This window comes from Enoplosus armatus, chromosome 2 (assembly GCF_043641665.1).
Source record: "Enoplosus armatus isolate fEnoArm2 chromosome 2, fEnoArm2.hap1, whole genome shotgun sequence".
Taxonomy (NCBI): Eukaryota; Metazoa; Chordata; class Actinopteri; order Centrarchiformes; family Enoplosidae; genus Enoplosus; species Enoplosus armatus.
In genome coordinates this window covers 8,331,141-8,349,728 of record NC_092181.1, presented here as the reverse complement: position 1 = coordinate 8,349,728, position 18,588 = coordinate 8,331,141, and the positions used below count along the sequence as shown (strand labels likewise).

At 42.1% G+C, this 18,588-nt stretch overlaps 1 protein-coding gene and 1 long non-coding RNA gene across 2 annotated transcripts; both read right to left on the bottom strand.

Moving 5' to 3' along the window:
- Positions 1–1,878: 1,878 nt before the first annotated feature.
- On the bottom strand, positions 1,879–6,624 carry LOC139293477 (uncharacterized). Its single transcript, XR_011598090.1, has 2 exons — positions 6,523–6,624; positions 1,879–3,653 (listed from the first exon to the last, which is right to left on the bottom strand). It is a non-coding gene; the product is annotated as an uncharacterized lncRNA (long non-coding RNA).
- Positions 6,625–6,721: 97 nt separating this feature from the next.
- On the bottom strand, positions 6,722–15,755 carry LOC139303422 (protein NLRC3-like). The gene is made up of 12 exons (XM_070927244.1): positions 15,601–15,755; positions 12,919–14,844; positions 11,948–12,124; positions 11,469–11,717; positions 11,207–11,377; positions 10,909–11,082; positions 9,922–9,971; positions 9,270–9,838; positions 9,124–9,179; positions 7,618–7,832; positions 7,191–7,459; positions 6,722–6,877 (listed from the first exon to the last, which is right to left on the bottom strand). Exons 1-12 carry the CDS (start codon positions 15,753–15,755, stop codon positions 6,722–6,724), a joined length of 4,167 nt encoding a protein of 1,388 aa, XP_070783345.1.
- Between the last annotated feature and the right edge of the window lie 2,833 nt (positions 15,756–18,588).

Sequence of the window (18,588 nt, the reverse complement as noted above, 5' to 3'; positions counted from 1 at the left end):
GAAATACCCTCTTTTCTTCCCTCAGCCAAGCGCAGCCCTTCTCCGGCAACAACTTCTTGCAGTTAAACTGTCAAACATGTAGTGTATAAAGAAATGTTTGAACCGTTGGGTGTGTTCAGATGGAATCCAGGTTGATGAGGGGTGAATCCGAACCAAATGGGAAAGTTGCGGGCTGCAAAATGAGCTTGAAGACATTAAAATGCTTCGTTTTGATTTGTATTTAATATAACAATAAATATATAGAATACGAAAGTGATGGCTGGTTTCATTGGATCATGTTGGCGTCCTTCAGTGTGAGTCATGAGAGGAACTGCAGCACACACGCAGAGTTTATATTTACATTTTATTTTACTTATTGCAGTCTGAACAGGACAAACTGGAAAGCGTTACCAAGACTCTCAAAGGAAGCCAATCATTCGGGCTGGATTTATTTACACTACATATTTGCATACTGGTATTCTCTCTTTTGGCTTCGTCTCGCAGAATGAAGATTTGACTCCCCACCTTTTTGAGCAATTCTGCCGTCAGTGACAGCAGGACATTTCTTCTCAGTTATTTCTTCTTTGGTTTGTAAACAATTGTTATTATAGTAATATATTCATACACAATACAATGCTTCACTCACACACAACACAACAGGATGGAACACATCCAATCCAACCCAAATATCGATTTACAAGCACATCTGAAAACAGCAACACTCGACCAAAGTGCCGTACAATCAGAAGCACGCGACTCTTGTCACCTTTGAGAAGCGTGCTTGTCATCTTTAGGCTCGACATCTGCTGCGAATATGGTGAATTCTTTGGAGGGAAAAAAAAGATGCAAACTTCAGTCAACTAACTAACATTACACTCATATGCAGGGCCCCCACCTCGAGACACACCGTGAGTCTTAATCATCACAGACGACTCACTTTTGTGAGTGCTGCCGGAGCAGACAGACCAGGAGGGGGAATAGCCTTTTCGGTGCAAACAGTTATCCTGCGGTGACTTTACTTTCTTTGAATACCTATGTGCTCTCATTAAGCGTTCTCCGCAGTAACCACAGTAACTATTTACAGGCCTCCAAAACACTCGGCTAAAGTTTTTTTTTTGTTTGTTTTGATGAGTAAAGCGAACTATTTGTAATTTGTACGGATTTTGATTGTCTCATCATACTACACTGCACTACAACACCTTTATTTTAATTGAAACGCCTGAAAAGGCATCATGGGAAGACTGACAGAAAATCCAATTCAAAATCAAGCTTCAGGTCCGCCATGAAAGCCATAAAGAGACGCACATTTAATAATAAAATATGCAAAGCAAGACAGCCTTTTCTCGCTCACATCATCGGTACAAACACAATAGACAATACTACTGTGCTATTTGCAACTGACGAGAAGTTCACAAAGCCCCCTTAAGATGGGAAAATACAGGGAATTCTGCATTATTGCACTAGTTATGTTCAGATCCCAGTGGCGTGTGCCTATAGTCAATACACACACTGCAATAATATCACAGTCCAGCGAGGGTCCGAGACCATTTTTAACAACCCACATGACGAAGACGAGTTTCCAATGGTCTTAAAGATGAATACTGGGCATGAAAACTCAGCTATTTCACAGGATAAGGAAGCTGTTTTAACCCACAGCAAGTCAGTCGATGGTGTGGGTCACCTGGAAGTGCAACACCCCCCTCTTGTGTCCCCTGTCGTCATCTGTATTGAGTCTCCAAACATGTAATAATAATAATATTAAATGGCTTGAGTCCGACTGGAGATTATCTTCATTATCGTATGATCTATTGATTATTTTCTGAATTAATCATTTGGTCCATAGAATGTCAGACAGCAGTAAAAAAAAAAAAAGCCTATTATAATTTCCAAAAGCCCAAGTTTAACATATTCAATTTTATTTATTGTCTGACCAACAGTCCAACGCACTAGTGGTTCCACTGGACTAAACGACCTCCCAGTATATAAAGCAGTGAAAACTAGCTCCACCTCGAGCAGCTACAACAATAAAAGGCTCTTTATGCATCAGTAAAACTAATCTAATAATACAATATATCAGTCAGATGTTACAAAGAAGTTTTACTTCGCATTCTTGAAGTACATTTAGCTGATAATACTTCTTTACTTTTACTCGAGTAAGATTTTGAATGCAGGACTTTTGCTTATAAAGGAGTATTTTTACAACACAGAAATGTTAATGGTTTTACAGAGAAAAAGAACAGAAACGCATGTCATTTAAAATATAACTTTCACATACATTTGCTTGTAAATCTGTATTATCTGACTTTAAGTTGACTAAACCGCCCGTCTTGCCTTAATCTGTTTTAAATACAAATAGAATAAACACATATAGACAACAGGCTCCACAGTTCTCATGAGCAGGGCACAAACACTGTCAACACCGGACATTCAGTTTATATAATGACAGAATAACAATACAACAAAAACACAATTTCTTCATTTCTCCCAAAACACATATAATCCAGAGTTTAGACAACTCCAAGCATTGTGTGGAACAACTTGTGCAACTGCATGAATTCACCAAAAACGAGCTAACAGCTCTTCAAACAGAGGGACTGTATCTTATGTCCATACATCCATGGTCCTAGCTACCACTGAAGACAAAGAGGTCACTCCTTTCTTGGCCAAAATCACAAATTAAAATGAAGGCATTTTTTTTGTATTTCACCAAAATAATATTCCTGGTATATTAAGGAAGGCTTTGCACTGGGGGACCCTCTTGGCCATCCTGGTTATGGCCCTTCATATGTTAAATGCTTACATTGTACAATATAAACATATGAACGTATATGATTACATCTTTGACACATTCCATACAAAATTATTAAAAACGAAACAAACAAACAAACAAAAAAGTACCAGTTAGAAATCTATTGAGATAACTGTCTTACAATTATGTTTTGAGTTTAGAAGTAGAGTCAACGGAAATGTGGTGATCATGAGATCAGATGTACACCTTTAAGACACTTGATAAGGACGTGTACTGCACACTGGTGCTTCCGCTCACTCTTTATGAGGTTTCAGCTAATGATACAATAGAAGTCCTTCCGGCTGCAGGGCTCTGTGGTGGTATCCAGTACAGCTCACTTCCTCAACATCTGATTCGTGACATTTGCTCCTTTGAGGCCAATGAGGATCCTTTAACTACTTCGATTTATGTCACCACAGGAGTGTGATTCTTCATATTTATAGTGTTCTGCATGTGTGGAGTCCTACATCTTACGATTCATTCAAAGCTTCATTGACTTTTTAAAAAAAAATGATGATGAATATCATGGCAGCATGTGATCGCCACCCCACAGACATTTTGCTTCAGCTTAGGCCGAGCTCTTTGCAAAGGAAGGGGTCATTGACAGAGAGGATGGCAATCATTTTCAAACTCGCTTCTGCTCCTTTCTTTCGCACAGTGTCGATCACGTCTCGTGCTTTCTCTGCCCTGGGTTTGGCTCGGGCTGCCTCGCCCTCGGCGTCATTTAAAACCCTGCATCGCAGGAATTCATCCAGCAGCTTGTTTAGAACCGGATCGGACACTCTGTCGACAAAAGGTGTCCGAGCCTTTCGTAGCTTCTCGTCCGCTGAGGTGTTGTTCCTCATCGTTGGCTGGTTTTCTTCTGGAGAGGCCCGTGAAGACGAAGCTGGAAAAATTATTTGATTCAACAATCAGTGGCCATGTCTCAATAGAAAAAAAAGAATCCTATAAAAAAAAAAACCCAACTGGTTGAAACGGTGTGTCTGCACAGAAAGCGTTGTAGCCATGTAACAGATCTCTATCTCTATCTTAATCAGTCCAGCTGTCTACACAAGCAGGTAACAGCTCACGGTTCACTCATGCTAAGCGTGGCTATGTGGCTTACCTGAAGCATATTTTTATGCTTCAAGTCTATCTTCTGCCATTATACATGTGTAACTGTGCGTTGGGTTTTGAGTGCTTCCAAAATGCGGTTGACCTACACTCAAAACAGTGCCTAAACGCATCCTGTGTAGACACAGATGGAGCACTGAAGCAGCTGCTGCACCCAGCACCAAGCCCATTGGTCCTCACTGAAGTGACTGACGTAAATCTTTACAAATGGCCTGTAAATATGTAGTTTCATTTTTTAAAAAGGCTCAGTAATTTCTTATAACGGCTGGGCAATGCAATTGTCATCAATTGTTACTCAAACAGGACGAAATAGTGTATTTGTTGGCGACCATTTCCAGGTATAGTGAGTATTTACGGCAGTGTATGTGGGACTGAGTCAAAAATAAACTACAGTGTGCGCGGTCATGGTAATGGAGAAACATGTCATCCAGTGTAATAGTGAGGCCCAGTGATGTGTTTTTAATATTTTTTTGACTATGGAGCACTATGGCATTGAGTAATAAAATATTCAGAAGGCATAGCAAGTCTCTGAAGAATGGAGTGGTACTTCTCCAAGGTCAGGGTGTGGTCGATTCGCTGCACCCTTCTCTAACTGCCATAAATCTCACTTTTCGTCATCCACAGTAAAATGCTGATATTTCTTAGCCCACCCCAAGCGTTTGGCCTGGTTTCCCCTTCTGAGAAGTGGTTTAGAAACTACTACTCGTCCTCTGAGACCACTATAAGACAGCCTGCTTTTGACAGTAGCTGATTGGACTCTTGCGTTCTTTATTTAGCAAATTCTATATCCGTGATGAAGTTGCTTTTCTATCTCTCAGGGAACTAAGTTTGATGTATTGATCTTCTGATGGTGTGGTCACTGTTGGTCTGCCTGATCGTGCTTTGGATACAACTGATCCCGTTTCTGCAAAGCCGTTTGGAGTTCCATGCACTGCCCGCTTAGAAACCTTTAGTCTAGCCATGATTTGATGCTGAGAAAGTCCCTCTTTGCTCAGAATAACAATTTGACTTCTGACACGTTCACTTAGTTCTGATGCCATGTTTCCCACTGTCACAATGCTACTTAGTAAGCAATTATCTGCTGGAAACTTGAGGCACAGCCATATTTATAACAGGTGAACACCGGCTGCAAGCTGAGTTGATTGAACGAGCCTCTGATGAGCAGATGAGTGTCATCTGAACGCATGCTGGGATGGAAGGGATACAACTCATAGAAATCTGATCTTTCGTACAAAGGAGTTAAGTTGGTTTAAAATTGATTGCTGACCTAAAAATAGTGCAGAATCTAAATATTTCTTCTCCATTTTACATGTCATAACTTCTTGTGTTTTTAAATGTTTCTGAATCCTCAAACTTTGTGATTATTTACAGGTTTACGTGAAAATATTTGAGATTTTCAAGGTGGTCTCAGGCTTTTGGACCCCACTGTATATATAAGAATAAAGAGGGAGGATGAGCAAGAACTCTTGGAAGAGGTAGGTCCTCAGGGTTTTCTGTAGTCGTCAACTTCAGGTGGATTTAGGGTTGGCCTTTCCATTAATGGGGTAACCTGAGCCTGCTTAAACATTGTGGGGAATGTACCCGAAGCCAGAGAAAGTCACGTGCATGATCGCACAAGACAAGAGGAGGCATGATTGTGAGATGAAAGAGCTTGGAAGGAATGGGATCTAGAGGGCAAGTGGTGGGACGATTCGAGAGCATAAGTTTTGAGACATCTTCCTCAGTGTGAGGGACAGGTGCAGTAAGTGACGCACCCTTAATCAGAGGAGGTGGTTCTGTGAATTGGCCACGAATGGCCATTACCTTGTTGGTAAAGAACGATGCGAAGTGGAGAGAGAGGTAGAGGAAGTTTTTGAAGTTGGAAAATTATTTCCTAGTGTCTGTAGCAGAGTTGTTCTGTCATGGTAAAAAGCAGTTTTTGCAGCAGTTAAGCTGGAAAGGATGATGGAAGAGTCTCGTACCGACTGAGGTCTGTAGGATCTCTCGATTTGTGGCTTTGCAAAGTATTCACCCCTTTTTCAATCCACGATACTAACTGATGGATTATGATAAACAGTGTTGAATTTAGCCAATAGTAAATGATGGAAATGACGGTACAAGCAAAGGTGTATAATGGGGTTGGGTGACTGAACGAATATATCCGCGATAGGGTGAGTCCATCACAGATTGTTTATTTGTCTAATTTAAAGGTCCGATGAGGTAACTTGCAACAGGATGCTGACCGGTGTCATTAATAACAAGGACGTTCTGACAACTCCATATAGAACCTTTAAGCCTATATTTGGTTAGATTTTGGCAAATTGGTACCATTGAAAGTATGCCGAATTAGCTGTTAGCAGTTCCTGTTTGCAATGTACCCATAGATGCACAGACAACTGTCACTGCATTACTTTCATACTAATGAAGACTTGATGATTTTCAGGTTTTGGAGTTACGGGGGGCATCTAAAAATATGTGTATCATGTCTGTGTATTCTGATTTGACTGTTATGGCCCCGAGAAGGAATATAAAATGATGACTCAAACTGTACAGTACGCCTCACACCGTGTCTTAGGGTTAGGGTTACTCCCGTCTCTCCCCCCGGGGAGGGGCATCTCACAGTTTAAAAACCTCTGCTATAGACTGACTGATGCTGTCTTTACCAGGCAGATGAAGTCCGTGCTCCCAAACATGTGTCCTGTCTGGATCTCGCACCATCAGAGTCACTTCCTCCGTGCTTGTGGTCAGGATAATCTCAAACGTTGCGTGGTAATTTGGTCCGTAATTTTGAAAAAACGGTGCACGCTGAAATGAAATTGAAAAATTTAGTTATTAAATGTGTTGCTGATTGACTGACTGTATTCACTGGCAGCAGACGTTGCCTCTGATACTCATACTCACTGGAGGCTGTATTTTGTAGCCCTCCGGGTCACTGTGGAGGCTGTAATATTGGTCTTTGAGGAGGAGACAGTAGGATGGGGCCTGGATGTATTCAGAACTTTCATGTTGTGCTTTTACCTTAAGTGATATCAGAACATTTTGTTAGAGGGTTTTATTATCTCATTAAAAAAGTATGATGTAAATCTGTTCAGTTTCACATTCTTGATATATTACAGTGACTTCCCACAAGGGGGCCTAATGGGTTAACAAGCAGGTACTGTACAAGGCTTTTGTGGTGATGACGTATGGACTAATGATCCATCTATCTCCATATAAAGGTGTATTAGAGGCCACTTTTATGACTTCGAGGTGATTAAAAGAAAGAAAAAAGGAGTTTGGACTGATAAACTGTAAAAAACTACGTAAACTATGGTGTGACAGAGGGTTTTACCTCCTGCAGAGGTACGTTGCTCGGTAGCAGAATCACACTGAGGATGAGGTTCCCCCCTCTGTATGTTGGTCGCAGGAACAGCAGGATTTGGCCACTCACTGGTTTCGTCATGAAATTCATAAACCTCTCGATAAGATCCCATACAATGCCAAAGGCAGAGAGGTGAGGGGTGTCCACGACCACGTGGGTTTCAGTAATCTCCAGCGGCTGTATGATGCTCATGCCGTCGTCGGTGATGTGGACAACAGAGAGGCTTTTGGAGACCGGTGCTGTGAATACGCAGAAGCATCCAAAATTAGTTTCACTATGTTAGTTTCATGTCAGTTCAATGCCAAAGCACAACTGCAGACTTCAGGTAAATACAAAAATGAAAATTCAACTTTCTCTCAGTTTAATGAGCGATCACAAGGCACAGTAATGTTCTTACCAGGCTCAGGATCACAGTGTGGGAGGTGCAGCTGAGAGATAGAGTCCTGAGGACACTCGATGCTGAACAGTGGGCCTCCAGGCACCTTGAAAGCCGACTGGAGGAGCGTGTTATCCCAGATCAAAGTCTTGTACGTGACCTCCCCCTTGTGAGTCACATTAAACACTAGCCCGGTCAAAGAACACTGGAACACACCTGAACTGGGAAACTTGAACCTGTACAACACCAAATGGTTTTAAGGAAAGTACCGTTATTATTAGCGCTCTTATTTTCCTCGTTTTGGCCTTCATTCCTATCCGTTAGAACATCAAGTGCAGACGTTCTGATGTTCACAAGTTCTTACATCACCTCATTTAGGCCTATGTTCTCTACAGCCACGAAGAAAACACATTTTAGTCATTGTGTGAATTAGCAAGACCGCGAAAAGAGTAAAAATATATGTAAACAGTTAAGTGTCCCCTGATGATATAGAAGAAACGTAGGCCTGTGTGATGTCGCTGCGTTTCCAGATCTCAACTTGGTGAGTACAATGTCATAATTACTGTTCGCAATAATTGTCCCAACTACAAAAATAAGACCCATGTTGTACGGAACAGGAATTCAGAGCCCCTTTAACTGTTAAGTTATGAGAACACAAACACAAAAATCATTAGATTATTGGTTCAGATGCTCTGATACTGTCACTTGTGAGCCACCTGCACTGATCCAAACTGTTTAGTAACGGTAAAAATAGTTAGTGACTAAGAGTTGGAGAGTTACATTTATACTACTGTATTGTACGTGTGACAAACTGGCAGTAAAGCGACAGATTCATCATTTTATACAGTAGCATATTAGAAAAGAGATTAAAACGTGCAAATTGTGAACTACTTTTAAAACACATCTAGCTACTTGGGTTAGCCAGTGCAATAGTTTGCTTGTTGTAGCAGCCCTGAAGGACTGTTAAACTAATGGCGAGAATGGATTTGGACTAAAATGCTACTGTATGAAATTACGAATCGAATCTATCGCTTCATCGCCAGTTCGTCCCGTTTTCTGAAACCTGCCTGAGTTTTGAATGTGCTGTGTGTGCACAATGTTCTCCCACAATGCAATGCTCGAAGGAAAAGGAGGAGCTTCTCACAGCTGGTGGTGAAACAGTTACAGGAACACCTCAGAAGACAAAAGAATAACTCCATTTTGCTGTCTGTTTGTTAAGATTCATTTTAAAGCCACAGTTTGATTGATGTCTTAAGGCACAAAATCATTACCTTTTAGTATTTCGTATTTTTAGTTCTTGTATATTACCTGACAAACAGTCAGATTAGTATATAGTATATACTGCATACTCTTAGTAAGTAGTATGGATTTGGGACACAGCTACAGTATTTTCATGGAGCCTAGTAGGACTTGACCTAGCATTTTCGAAAGCCTATGTTCACACTCAACAGCTAAAGAACACAATAATTTCATTGTAACCATCAAGCTAGGAGAAATGACGTTTGGTTATCCAATGACATTCCGTACCTGTATGAAATGCCTATTCTTCCTGTTATCACCTCCGGAGTGAAGCTTGGCCGAGCCTGTGATCCAGAAAGACACAATGAAATGAGTTGTTTCTCCAGTGATACCAACTTGTCATGTGGTAGAACGAGACAACCAGAAATACTCACACTATCCATTCTCAGCTTCACTGCACTGGACAGGGTCAAAGAGGATCCGACATAAACAGTGAACGCCACGTGGAGAGGCTCTGTGAAAGTGGTGTGGAACGTATGAAGGAGAGTTTTTGTGTCACCAGACAGCCAATAGAAAGACAGAGTGCCAGCCGGCCAGTCCAGAAACAATCCCAGTCTCCTCGGTCTGGCCAGAAATGCTTGGACGTCAATGATTGGGACAGGAATAAAAGTCTCCCTCCCTCGCCCGTGACGGAAGGAATAACCGTTCCACACAGTCTCATTGAAACACCAGGCCTTGTCGCTCCAGTCAATTTCCGTGTCCCGCCGTCCTTTCCTCCCTTGGCTCTTATATGCCACACCAATATTCACGAATCCTTTCCACTCCACCTCCCAGTAGCAGCGTCCAGTCAGACCCTCTCTACACAGCACCTGGCTTTGTTCATCAAATCTCTCTGGGTGATCGGGATACGGCTGCTTTTCTTCAGTAAAGTTCACTTTCCTGCACTCGGTCAGGAGGAGGTGTTCGTTCACCGTGTTGGGGTCAAGTGTGAGATCGCAGGCATCTATCAAATACATGGCAAGAGTCAAGTTTCAGTTTGGCCCATTGAGAGTAGGTATTCAGTGAATAGCACCTTGAGTAGCTTACACTTGTTCAGAAGCTGTGGGTTTACCCAGTGCTCCTCATCATGATCCACACTGAGGCAGAGGAAAAGCCGTTATTATAATGGCCGTCAGATACTAATGTGTTCATTAACATGTTCAGAAGGCATTAGAAACATTTTATGTACAGGTGTTTCCCTCTCTAAACATGAGGCTCACACTTAGTTCAATTGTTATCTGAGACCCACAAAATGTTTAGTTAATAGGATACTCTGATAATTATTGTCTTAAGTTACTAAAACTATTTAAAATACATTTTAAAGTTTAATACTGACGTGATAGTGAACAGAATGTTCCACATCAGTGGCAGCCATCTTGGTTGTTTACGAAAATGCCTCAACGGCACTCCCCTGTCGGTAATCGTATCGGGGCCAGGCGCGCCTGCCAGAGCAAATAAAACACGAGCTCGCAGATTTGTGTGGTTCCCAGGCTAGTCTAAATGAGTAATAGTAAGCAAAAGTTTTGGAATTGGTCCAGTAGATCACCTCAGTTGGCAGCAGCGAACCAGGCTGCACACCAGCACGAAGGCATAAAAATCACCACATGTAAACTGTGTAATTAAAGAATGTAAACTTCCCATTAACGATACATGAAGACATGACCTTGGTGTCCTTAATAATAGCTATGGCCCTGTTCATAGTAACCATTTTGATGGAGTTACTCTGTATTGTATTATAGCAATCTCAAAATGCCCTCTCTGAGAAGGATTCTTTCCCCCCGTTAATGTCACTTTTCATGATGATGTCAATACTTTTGCCTGAGTGAACTGAATTACGAGGTTTATGAAGGGTCCCCGAACATTTGCCAACATTACAAAGAGGTCCTGTACAAAGTAGGGCTTTTGGTGAGCAGCATCAAGTATGGATTTCATAGAGCAGTTCGTTTTGACAGTTCTTTGTTAACTGGCTTTAACAGCTGCCTGTACTGGGAAGAAGGACCTTTCTTTCATGCGGAAGCCCTATGGTATACCAACTTGAGTTTTTCCATTCTACATTTTGGATCCTCCAGTCTCTCAGAGAGCAGCCTCGCTCCTGACTCTCCTGGGTGATTGTAGCTGAGGTCCAGCTCTCTCAGATGGGAGGGGTTGGACCTCAGAGCCGAGGCCAGAGAGGCGCAGCCTTCCTCTGTGATCCCACAACATGACAGCCTGTAGGGAAAAGGGCTCTTAATAAAACAAAAGACCACACAACACCCTGTATCGCCACCTGTTACTGCAGATGTTGCACAATATCTGATCAACCATACAATGAGGCCCGGGTGTGTGTCAGTACCTCAGTATCTCCAGCCTACATTTTGAACTCCCCAGTCCAACAGAGAGCAGCTGCACCCCTAAATCCTGCAGGTTGTTGCGACTGAGGTCGAGCTCTCTCAGCTGGGAGTTTGAGCTAAGAACCGAGGCAAACACCTGACAGCATTGACTTCTCAGGTGACAACCAGGCATGCTACAATCAAGACAACAATACGTAATGATGAAATATTATGTTAACAAGAGAACTAATGTGTGAAGATGATCCTATCTGTAAATACTTCTACCTGAGATCCTCCAGTTTACAGACTGGACCGATCAAGGCAGCAGGAATAATAGTCAGCAGGCTTAACTCATCGTTGACGTCATCATATTTTTCCTTCTTCTCCAACTCTTTCGAGTAATATCCACTATAATCCTGCGGATAACTGTATATGCAGTTGGCCAAGTCCAGCGCTCTCAGGGATGAGTGTTTTGATTGAAGGATGGAGGCCAATGTGTGACAATGGTTAAAATCTAGAGTAAAACTAGACAATCTGTAAAAAAAAAAAAAAAAAAACCCATCACATATAATTTATAAATAAGATGCAGTGAAAGTCTATCAGGGGTTCAGATGTGCAGGGATGATTAACATTAGCTGTAATTCAGTTAAACAGACTGCAGTTAATGTAGTTGAGTATGTCTCATATTTTAAAAGAATGAAACTGGAAAGGTTCGTCACTACACAAGTAAAGAGTCTGGAGAAACAAAACCGATTTTGACTGACCTTAGTGTCTCCAGTTTACAGTCTGGACTTCCCAGCACAGCAAAGAGAGTGTTGGAAAGAGGAATGTTGGTGTTCGAAAAACACACCCCACAAAGTTCTCGCAAACACGAGTCTGCTGACTGAAGAATGGAGAGTAGTATAGGAAGGCCATCGTTTCTCAGATGTTCACCCTTGAGTCTGTAGAATCAGACGAAAAGCATGTCATGGTGGTGTCATGGTGGCCTAGAGGTTAAGACCTGTGTACCAGGACCTATGTAGGTTTGGTTATAACACACCTATTCACTGAATACACCTTATCTAACTGAACTCTGGAAAGCCTCCATGAGGACGTGAATAGTTCAGGTTAATACGAGCTTGTAGTGGTAGAACTACCAGAGCCTTGCCTGCAGCCTGCCTATCATAAGTAAACAGCTTTGCACAACTCACTAATATACTACATTAATATTCACACCATTTTCAAGTAATTCATAATATGACATAAGTCATAATTTTAAGGGAGGTGATGCAATTTTTCAACAAAATGTATCAGTGTGATTTCGCATTTTAACGAGTTGGCTCATCTGCATATGCCATGTTGCGTCAATGGAGGTCTTGTCTTCGGGTTCCAGTCACCCAAGCTTAACGGACTTTTCACTGTACAATCGGCGGATTTCCTCAAAGTGTGCCCAGACTGAATGCGTCACGAAGACACAAAAGATGCGTCTTCTTCTCTCAAGGCTGTATGACTCCATTTCATAATTACTGTCACATTACTACACAAACAGCCACATTCCACATGTACACGGTAGGTTTCTAGCTAACTGCAGCCAACATCTGTGCAGTCTATTGGCTGTTCGGGCAAATAAAGACTACAAAGGTCTCAGGCTGAGACTACAAAAATCTCAAGTGGTCAAACATTTCAGGAAATTCACTTCACATTCAGTCTGAACACACCTTTTTTTGCTTGAAATCAGAATTCGTATGGTACTTACACAGCCTTCTTGCAGTTCTTTATTTGCAGGAGAAGTTTCTCAGTTCCCACAAACGGTGTGAAGCATTTTGTGAGATCAAGTTCATCAACCAGTTCCCCAGATATCTGCAGCATGGTGGACAGTACTGAGCAGTCAATAGGTGAGAGTCTTGCTCCTGAATTTAGATACATTCTGATGTCATCCTGAAATCTCTCTTCTTTTAGCTCAAACTTGCAGATCAAAAGGTTCATGCACCTCTCTGGTGGGATGTCTCCTGCACGAATATTTCTTAGGTATCTCTTCATCTCCTCGACAGTCTCTGATCTGCTCTTCGTCTGCGGTAGTAAACCTTGTAGCATCGTCTGATTGGACTCCAGTGAGAATCCAAGGAAGAAGCAGAGAAACAGGTCCAACTGACCTTTCTCACTCTGCAAGGCTTTATCCACAACTCTCCTCTGCAACTCAAGCAAGCCTAGATCTGTGGGGTCCGCATCCAGGAAAGACTTCAAAGTGCTGATGTTCTCTGTCACGCAGCAGTGGAACATGTAAAGAGCAGCAAGAAACTCCTGAAAGCTTAAATGCACAAAGCTGAACATCTTCTTCTGGTAAAGGCCGCGTTCTTGCCTCAGGATTTCTGAGCAAAATCCACAAAACACGGAAGCTTTGTCAACATCAATGCCACATTCTCTGAGGTCCTCTTCATAGAATATGATGTTTCCTTTCTGCAGCTGTTCAAACGCCAACTTGGACAGATTTAAAAGCGCGGCAGCATTCCCAGATTCTGATGACTTCCTTTGAGCCTTCTTCTTCTTTGAGCTTTTCTTCCCATATTTCTGTGTTGTTCTTTGTGTTTGAATGAGTAAATAATAAATGTACAACTCTGTCATGGTTGTGATCCTCTGACTCCTCTGGTCACTCCATCCTTTCTTAAATACCTCAGCGATGATCCAACAAAAGATTGGGATATGGCCCATGAAATAGAAGCTTATCATCCCTCTGAGATAAGATAGAACTTCTGTGGCCTGGCCAGCACTGCTGAATCTCTTCTTGAAGTATTCTTCCTTCTGTTGGTCAGTGAACCCTTGCACTTCTGTCATCTGGTCAATATATTTAGAAGGAATCTGACTGGCCGCTGCAGGTCGGGAAGTTACCCAGAGCAGAGCGTCAGGCAGCAGGTTCCCTTTGATGAGGTTTGACAACAACACATCAACTGTCGATCGTTGGTGTATTTCACTCACTCTCATGCCCCCATCAAAGTCCAGTGGAAATCTACTTTCATCCAAACCATCAAAGATGAACAGCACTTGCTTGTTAACAAAATGCGGCGTATTTTCTAGCAGTTTCAGTTCAGGGTAGAAGTGTAGAAGAAGTTGCAGCAGACTGTACTCACTATCTTTGAGCATGTTCAGCTCTCTAAAAGGAAGCACAAAGATGAAATCAATGTGCTGGTTGGATTTTCCCTCTGCCCAGTCTAGGGAGAAGTTTTGGACAGCAACTGTCTTTCCAATGCCAGCAATTCCTTTGGTCATCACTCTTTGGATGGGCCTGTCTTTTGCAGGTTGTTGCTGGGGAATGTTTCTTCCTGGTTTGAAGATATTCAGGCAGTTGATCTGTTGATAGTCTACCACTGGATATGGTGACTTCTTATCTGGGAGTTTAAACTGATCTAGAATCTCATGCGGTTTGCAACCATACTCCTCAGCCTGTTGAGTGATGTAGAGTCTTGTGAAGACATTCTGGAGTCGAGATTGACTGGCTGACGTACCCTCGCATATGTATGTAAACTTCTCCCTCAGATGGGCTTTAAGCTTCTGTTTAACACTCTCCATGATTTGATTCCTTTCCACGTCTGCAGGTCCATCTACACATTCAGAATGCCTGTCTGCCTCTCTGCCCTTATCAGCTCTCCTCTCTGTTTTGGTGGTGTCATTCTGATGTGGATCTTGCCTGTCAAAATGTAAAGATTAAAAACTTAAAGTGGGGAAAAAATAAAATAAAATGTATTTGTACCTACAGCATCACACACACATATACACACACACAGCTGTGTGGGCTTTACTTTAATTTCACATCACTTTTGAAATAACTTTGATTCCTCACTTTCAATATGATTTTCAGTCATTTGTATGGTAAAACTATGTGCTCTTCATTTGAAGGGAGTAGCTAATACCAGCTAGCGAGACTATGTTACTTTTGTTGACCAGCGGCCACTGTGGCAAAAACAGGATAGTGGCACACTGAAGGCATTTCTCAATGTCATCAGTCATGGCCAAAGTACTGTCCCAGTTCGAAGACCACATTTAGCCAACAGTACTCCAAATGCCGGAAGCCTTCTTGCTCTGCCCATTTCATCAGGGTTACTTTGGGTGCTGACAACTGTACGACGATGAATACATTTTTCTGAGTGTCAGAAGCACCTTGAAACCAGAATTGGATCCATTGGGTCCAAGTGAAAAGTCTTAAAGAGCCATGTCTTCCTGCCATTCATGAGTGCTGTAAGTCAGCCGGCTCACCCAGAGGAAGTCTCTAACGTTCATGCTCTCAATGGCTGGAGAAGGACTCTAACATGTAAGTCAGGAGAAGGCTGTAAAACGTATTTTGCCGCATGTGACTTTCAACTTGTAAGAAGATGATTTCTTCTTTCAAAAGTTACATAGGTCTCACTTGTTTTTCGGCATGCTGTCGTGTGGACTGTGACCTCACCTTTTCTCCAACAGACTTGCACCACTGTGTCCTTTGATCGGAGGATCTACATCCTCTGTGCTCTTCATCTTTCCATCCTCCTCTCCTCCCTTCTGTGCCGACTCATTACCGGCTACCTCCTCATCTATCTGAAGCTTTCTTGCAGTGCCTGCCATCTTTTTTTAAGACACAGGAAGTGGCATTACAGTTAAAGGCAAGCCAAAATGAGATGAAACTGAAGATATTATAGCTTGCACAACTCGATGCCACGCTCACAGCCCTGTATAGACCTGTTGATGAAGAGTTCAGACACAGTGCGTCACCTGCTGGTCAGTTTTTGATGGTATATCGTATGTCTCCATTCCACTTGCACTCTGTAGGCACGAGTGAGCATCAGCCAATAGTGATGTGATATTCACAAGACTGATTTACTGATTTACAACTGTACATCTGTATTGTTCCTGTATTCTATTTGAATCACTGGCTTCATGATACTAACTAGCTTGCCGTTGATAAAAATTATTTTATCAGCTAACATTATGAAGCAACCAACGCCAGAGCCATGCCGTGTAGCTAAGTTACAGCTAGCTGGCTACAGTTAGCTATTGGCCGCCCCTGCCGTGCATCGCTCTTGGCCAGTAGAAAGCTATCGTTAGTTAAACACCTTTGCTTAGTACCATTAGTAAAATCAACACTGTTTGTCAAAATGCAGACTTAGCTAATGTTATCCACTCAAGACAGCATTTTGCTACGTTAGCTACCTAGCAATTCATCCGCATTAGCATACAAGCTACGTGGACTTTGTGTTGGAGTGTGTGTTTTTGGTGACATTTGCTGACGCTAGCGGACTCCTTTTCGAAGCTAACGTTAGCTCGTGTTATGAGAGAGCTTGTGAGAGGCTCAGGCAAGGCAACACCTTTTAATCAGCTGTTACAGAGCACAGGAAGTCTGGAGTATTTTTTTGTGATATAAATTAGAATTCAGTTATGTACAGATTACTGGAGGAGGCAATGCCTCCTAAACATAAGGAACTGCATCAACTCATAATCGGCATCGTGTGCAATGAACTATGGACATCGAGATGTAAAAAACACATCCTGGACGCTGACAGAAAGAACTGGGACACCTTTTCATAATTTGTATTGTATGCTCGCTAATATTTTACTGTATGTTATATGCGTTTCATGTATGTTTTTATATGTGTATTTGCTTTGTTAAAATTTAATAAAGATTTCTTAAAAAGCAAGGCACTCGGGAATAAACGCATAAACGTCACTTCCTTTGGATTTTCCCGGAATAAATCAGTCCACAAGCTGTTATCAGGCAACCGAGAAAATCGGGAAAGGTCTCTTTTTTTTTTTACCTTACAATCCGTTCACACATTGGCAATAAAAAGCAATGAATACATGTAAATACAAAAAAACTCCACATAGTTCCTTTAACTGTCTGTTTACACTATAGCCTCACTATAGAGGATCAACTGGCCTTATTCTTTAAATTTTGACAAACAGATGTTTTGATGTTTTGACAGATGTCAAGATTGACTTAATAGTCCACAAGTCCCCAAATGGCAGTTCTAACACAACATCAAAACCACAATGAGCTGTTCCATTGTTGGCCTGTGACTTGCAGGGCCAGGGAGCACTGCAGCACAGCAGTGACCACAGGGCGGTTTGAGGAAGCCATGGCAGACTTACTTGCAGGCTTCAGGTTTGCTTCCTGCGTGGACGTGTGGCTTGTCACACGCCGGTGAAGACAACGTTTTAAAATCCGCAAAGCACGTCTATGAACACTTCCTGTTCCTTTACTCGTTGCAAAACGAAGCGTGGCGGTAGGTCACTGTGGACTATTGACCCCCCCAGACCAGGGTACGTTTTCACCGTTTGTTTTTTTTTCGACGAATTTGACAAAGACAGAAACCGGAAACAGGCCGTTTCTTCGTTTTTTTGAATTTTGGACAAAAAAAAACACAAATTTAGCTCGATGGCTCGTTTTCTGTCCTTACTGACAAAACAAAGTTACCACTGAGAGTTTCGTTTTCATTGGTGGTTTCTGATTGGCTACTGTGCTCTGTCAGTTATATTTGCGCCGTACCCTTCAAAATAAAGGTTCCACCTCTTTGCCAATGTGAAGCAATGGTAGTGCTAATAATATTAATGAATGCTGGCCTTTAACCCTTAATAATTTATTATAATTGAATAATAAGCGCGTCAAAAGCAGTTACAGAAAAAATGACCAGCAGCTGTCGCACTGCGTGAACCTCCTCAGCGGAAGGTTCGTACACTCAATGTCTCAAACTAAAATAAATACATGAGGACATGTTGACAGCGAGACAAAAAGACAAACAGAGAGGCATCCATAGATAGACGTGCATGCAGTGAATGACCCACAGAGACAGTGAGCATTCGTATGAAGCTTAAGCTATTGTGCTTTAAATGTGTTTGGGACGTCTCATCCAGGTGGTATCAATTACAACTGGTGAGAGATCCATCCCACCTGATATGGGCTCGTAAAAAGAACCTCCTAGTTTTCATGTCGACTCAAGCACACTGACTACATTTGTACTTCAAGTCCGTGAGTAAGAAAAAAAGAGGGGCGTTGGACCTTTGCAGCCCATATATTATCATTTAGCACAATCGTGTCTGTAGCTGCTATCCATCCATACCTTACCTGATGTGAATTTGAAATAACATCTAGGTCTGTGTACAAAATACAATTATCTGTACGTGTTTAAACACATATTTAAATATACAATTGACACACATATTCAAACAGTGTTTAATTCATTCAAAAGTGACACAGAACAGAGCATCAAACAGATTTTTAAAAAAGTGCCATGGCAGCCCCCTCCACGCGCAGAGACACATCAACACAGAACTTGAACACATACAACATACTGGACAAACTGAACTGCTGTCCTCTTAAGGGCCAGTGCTGCAGACAGTCCAGCCACCTTTGTGCACACAGGCTGTTCCTCCCTGCACTTGAGGCACTGGGAAGATGAGTTCC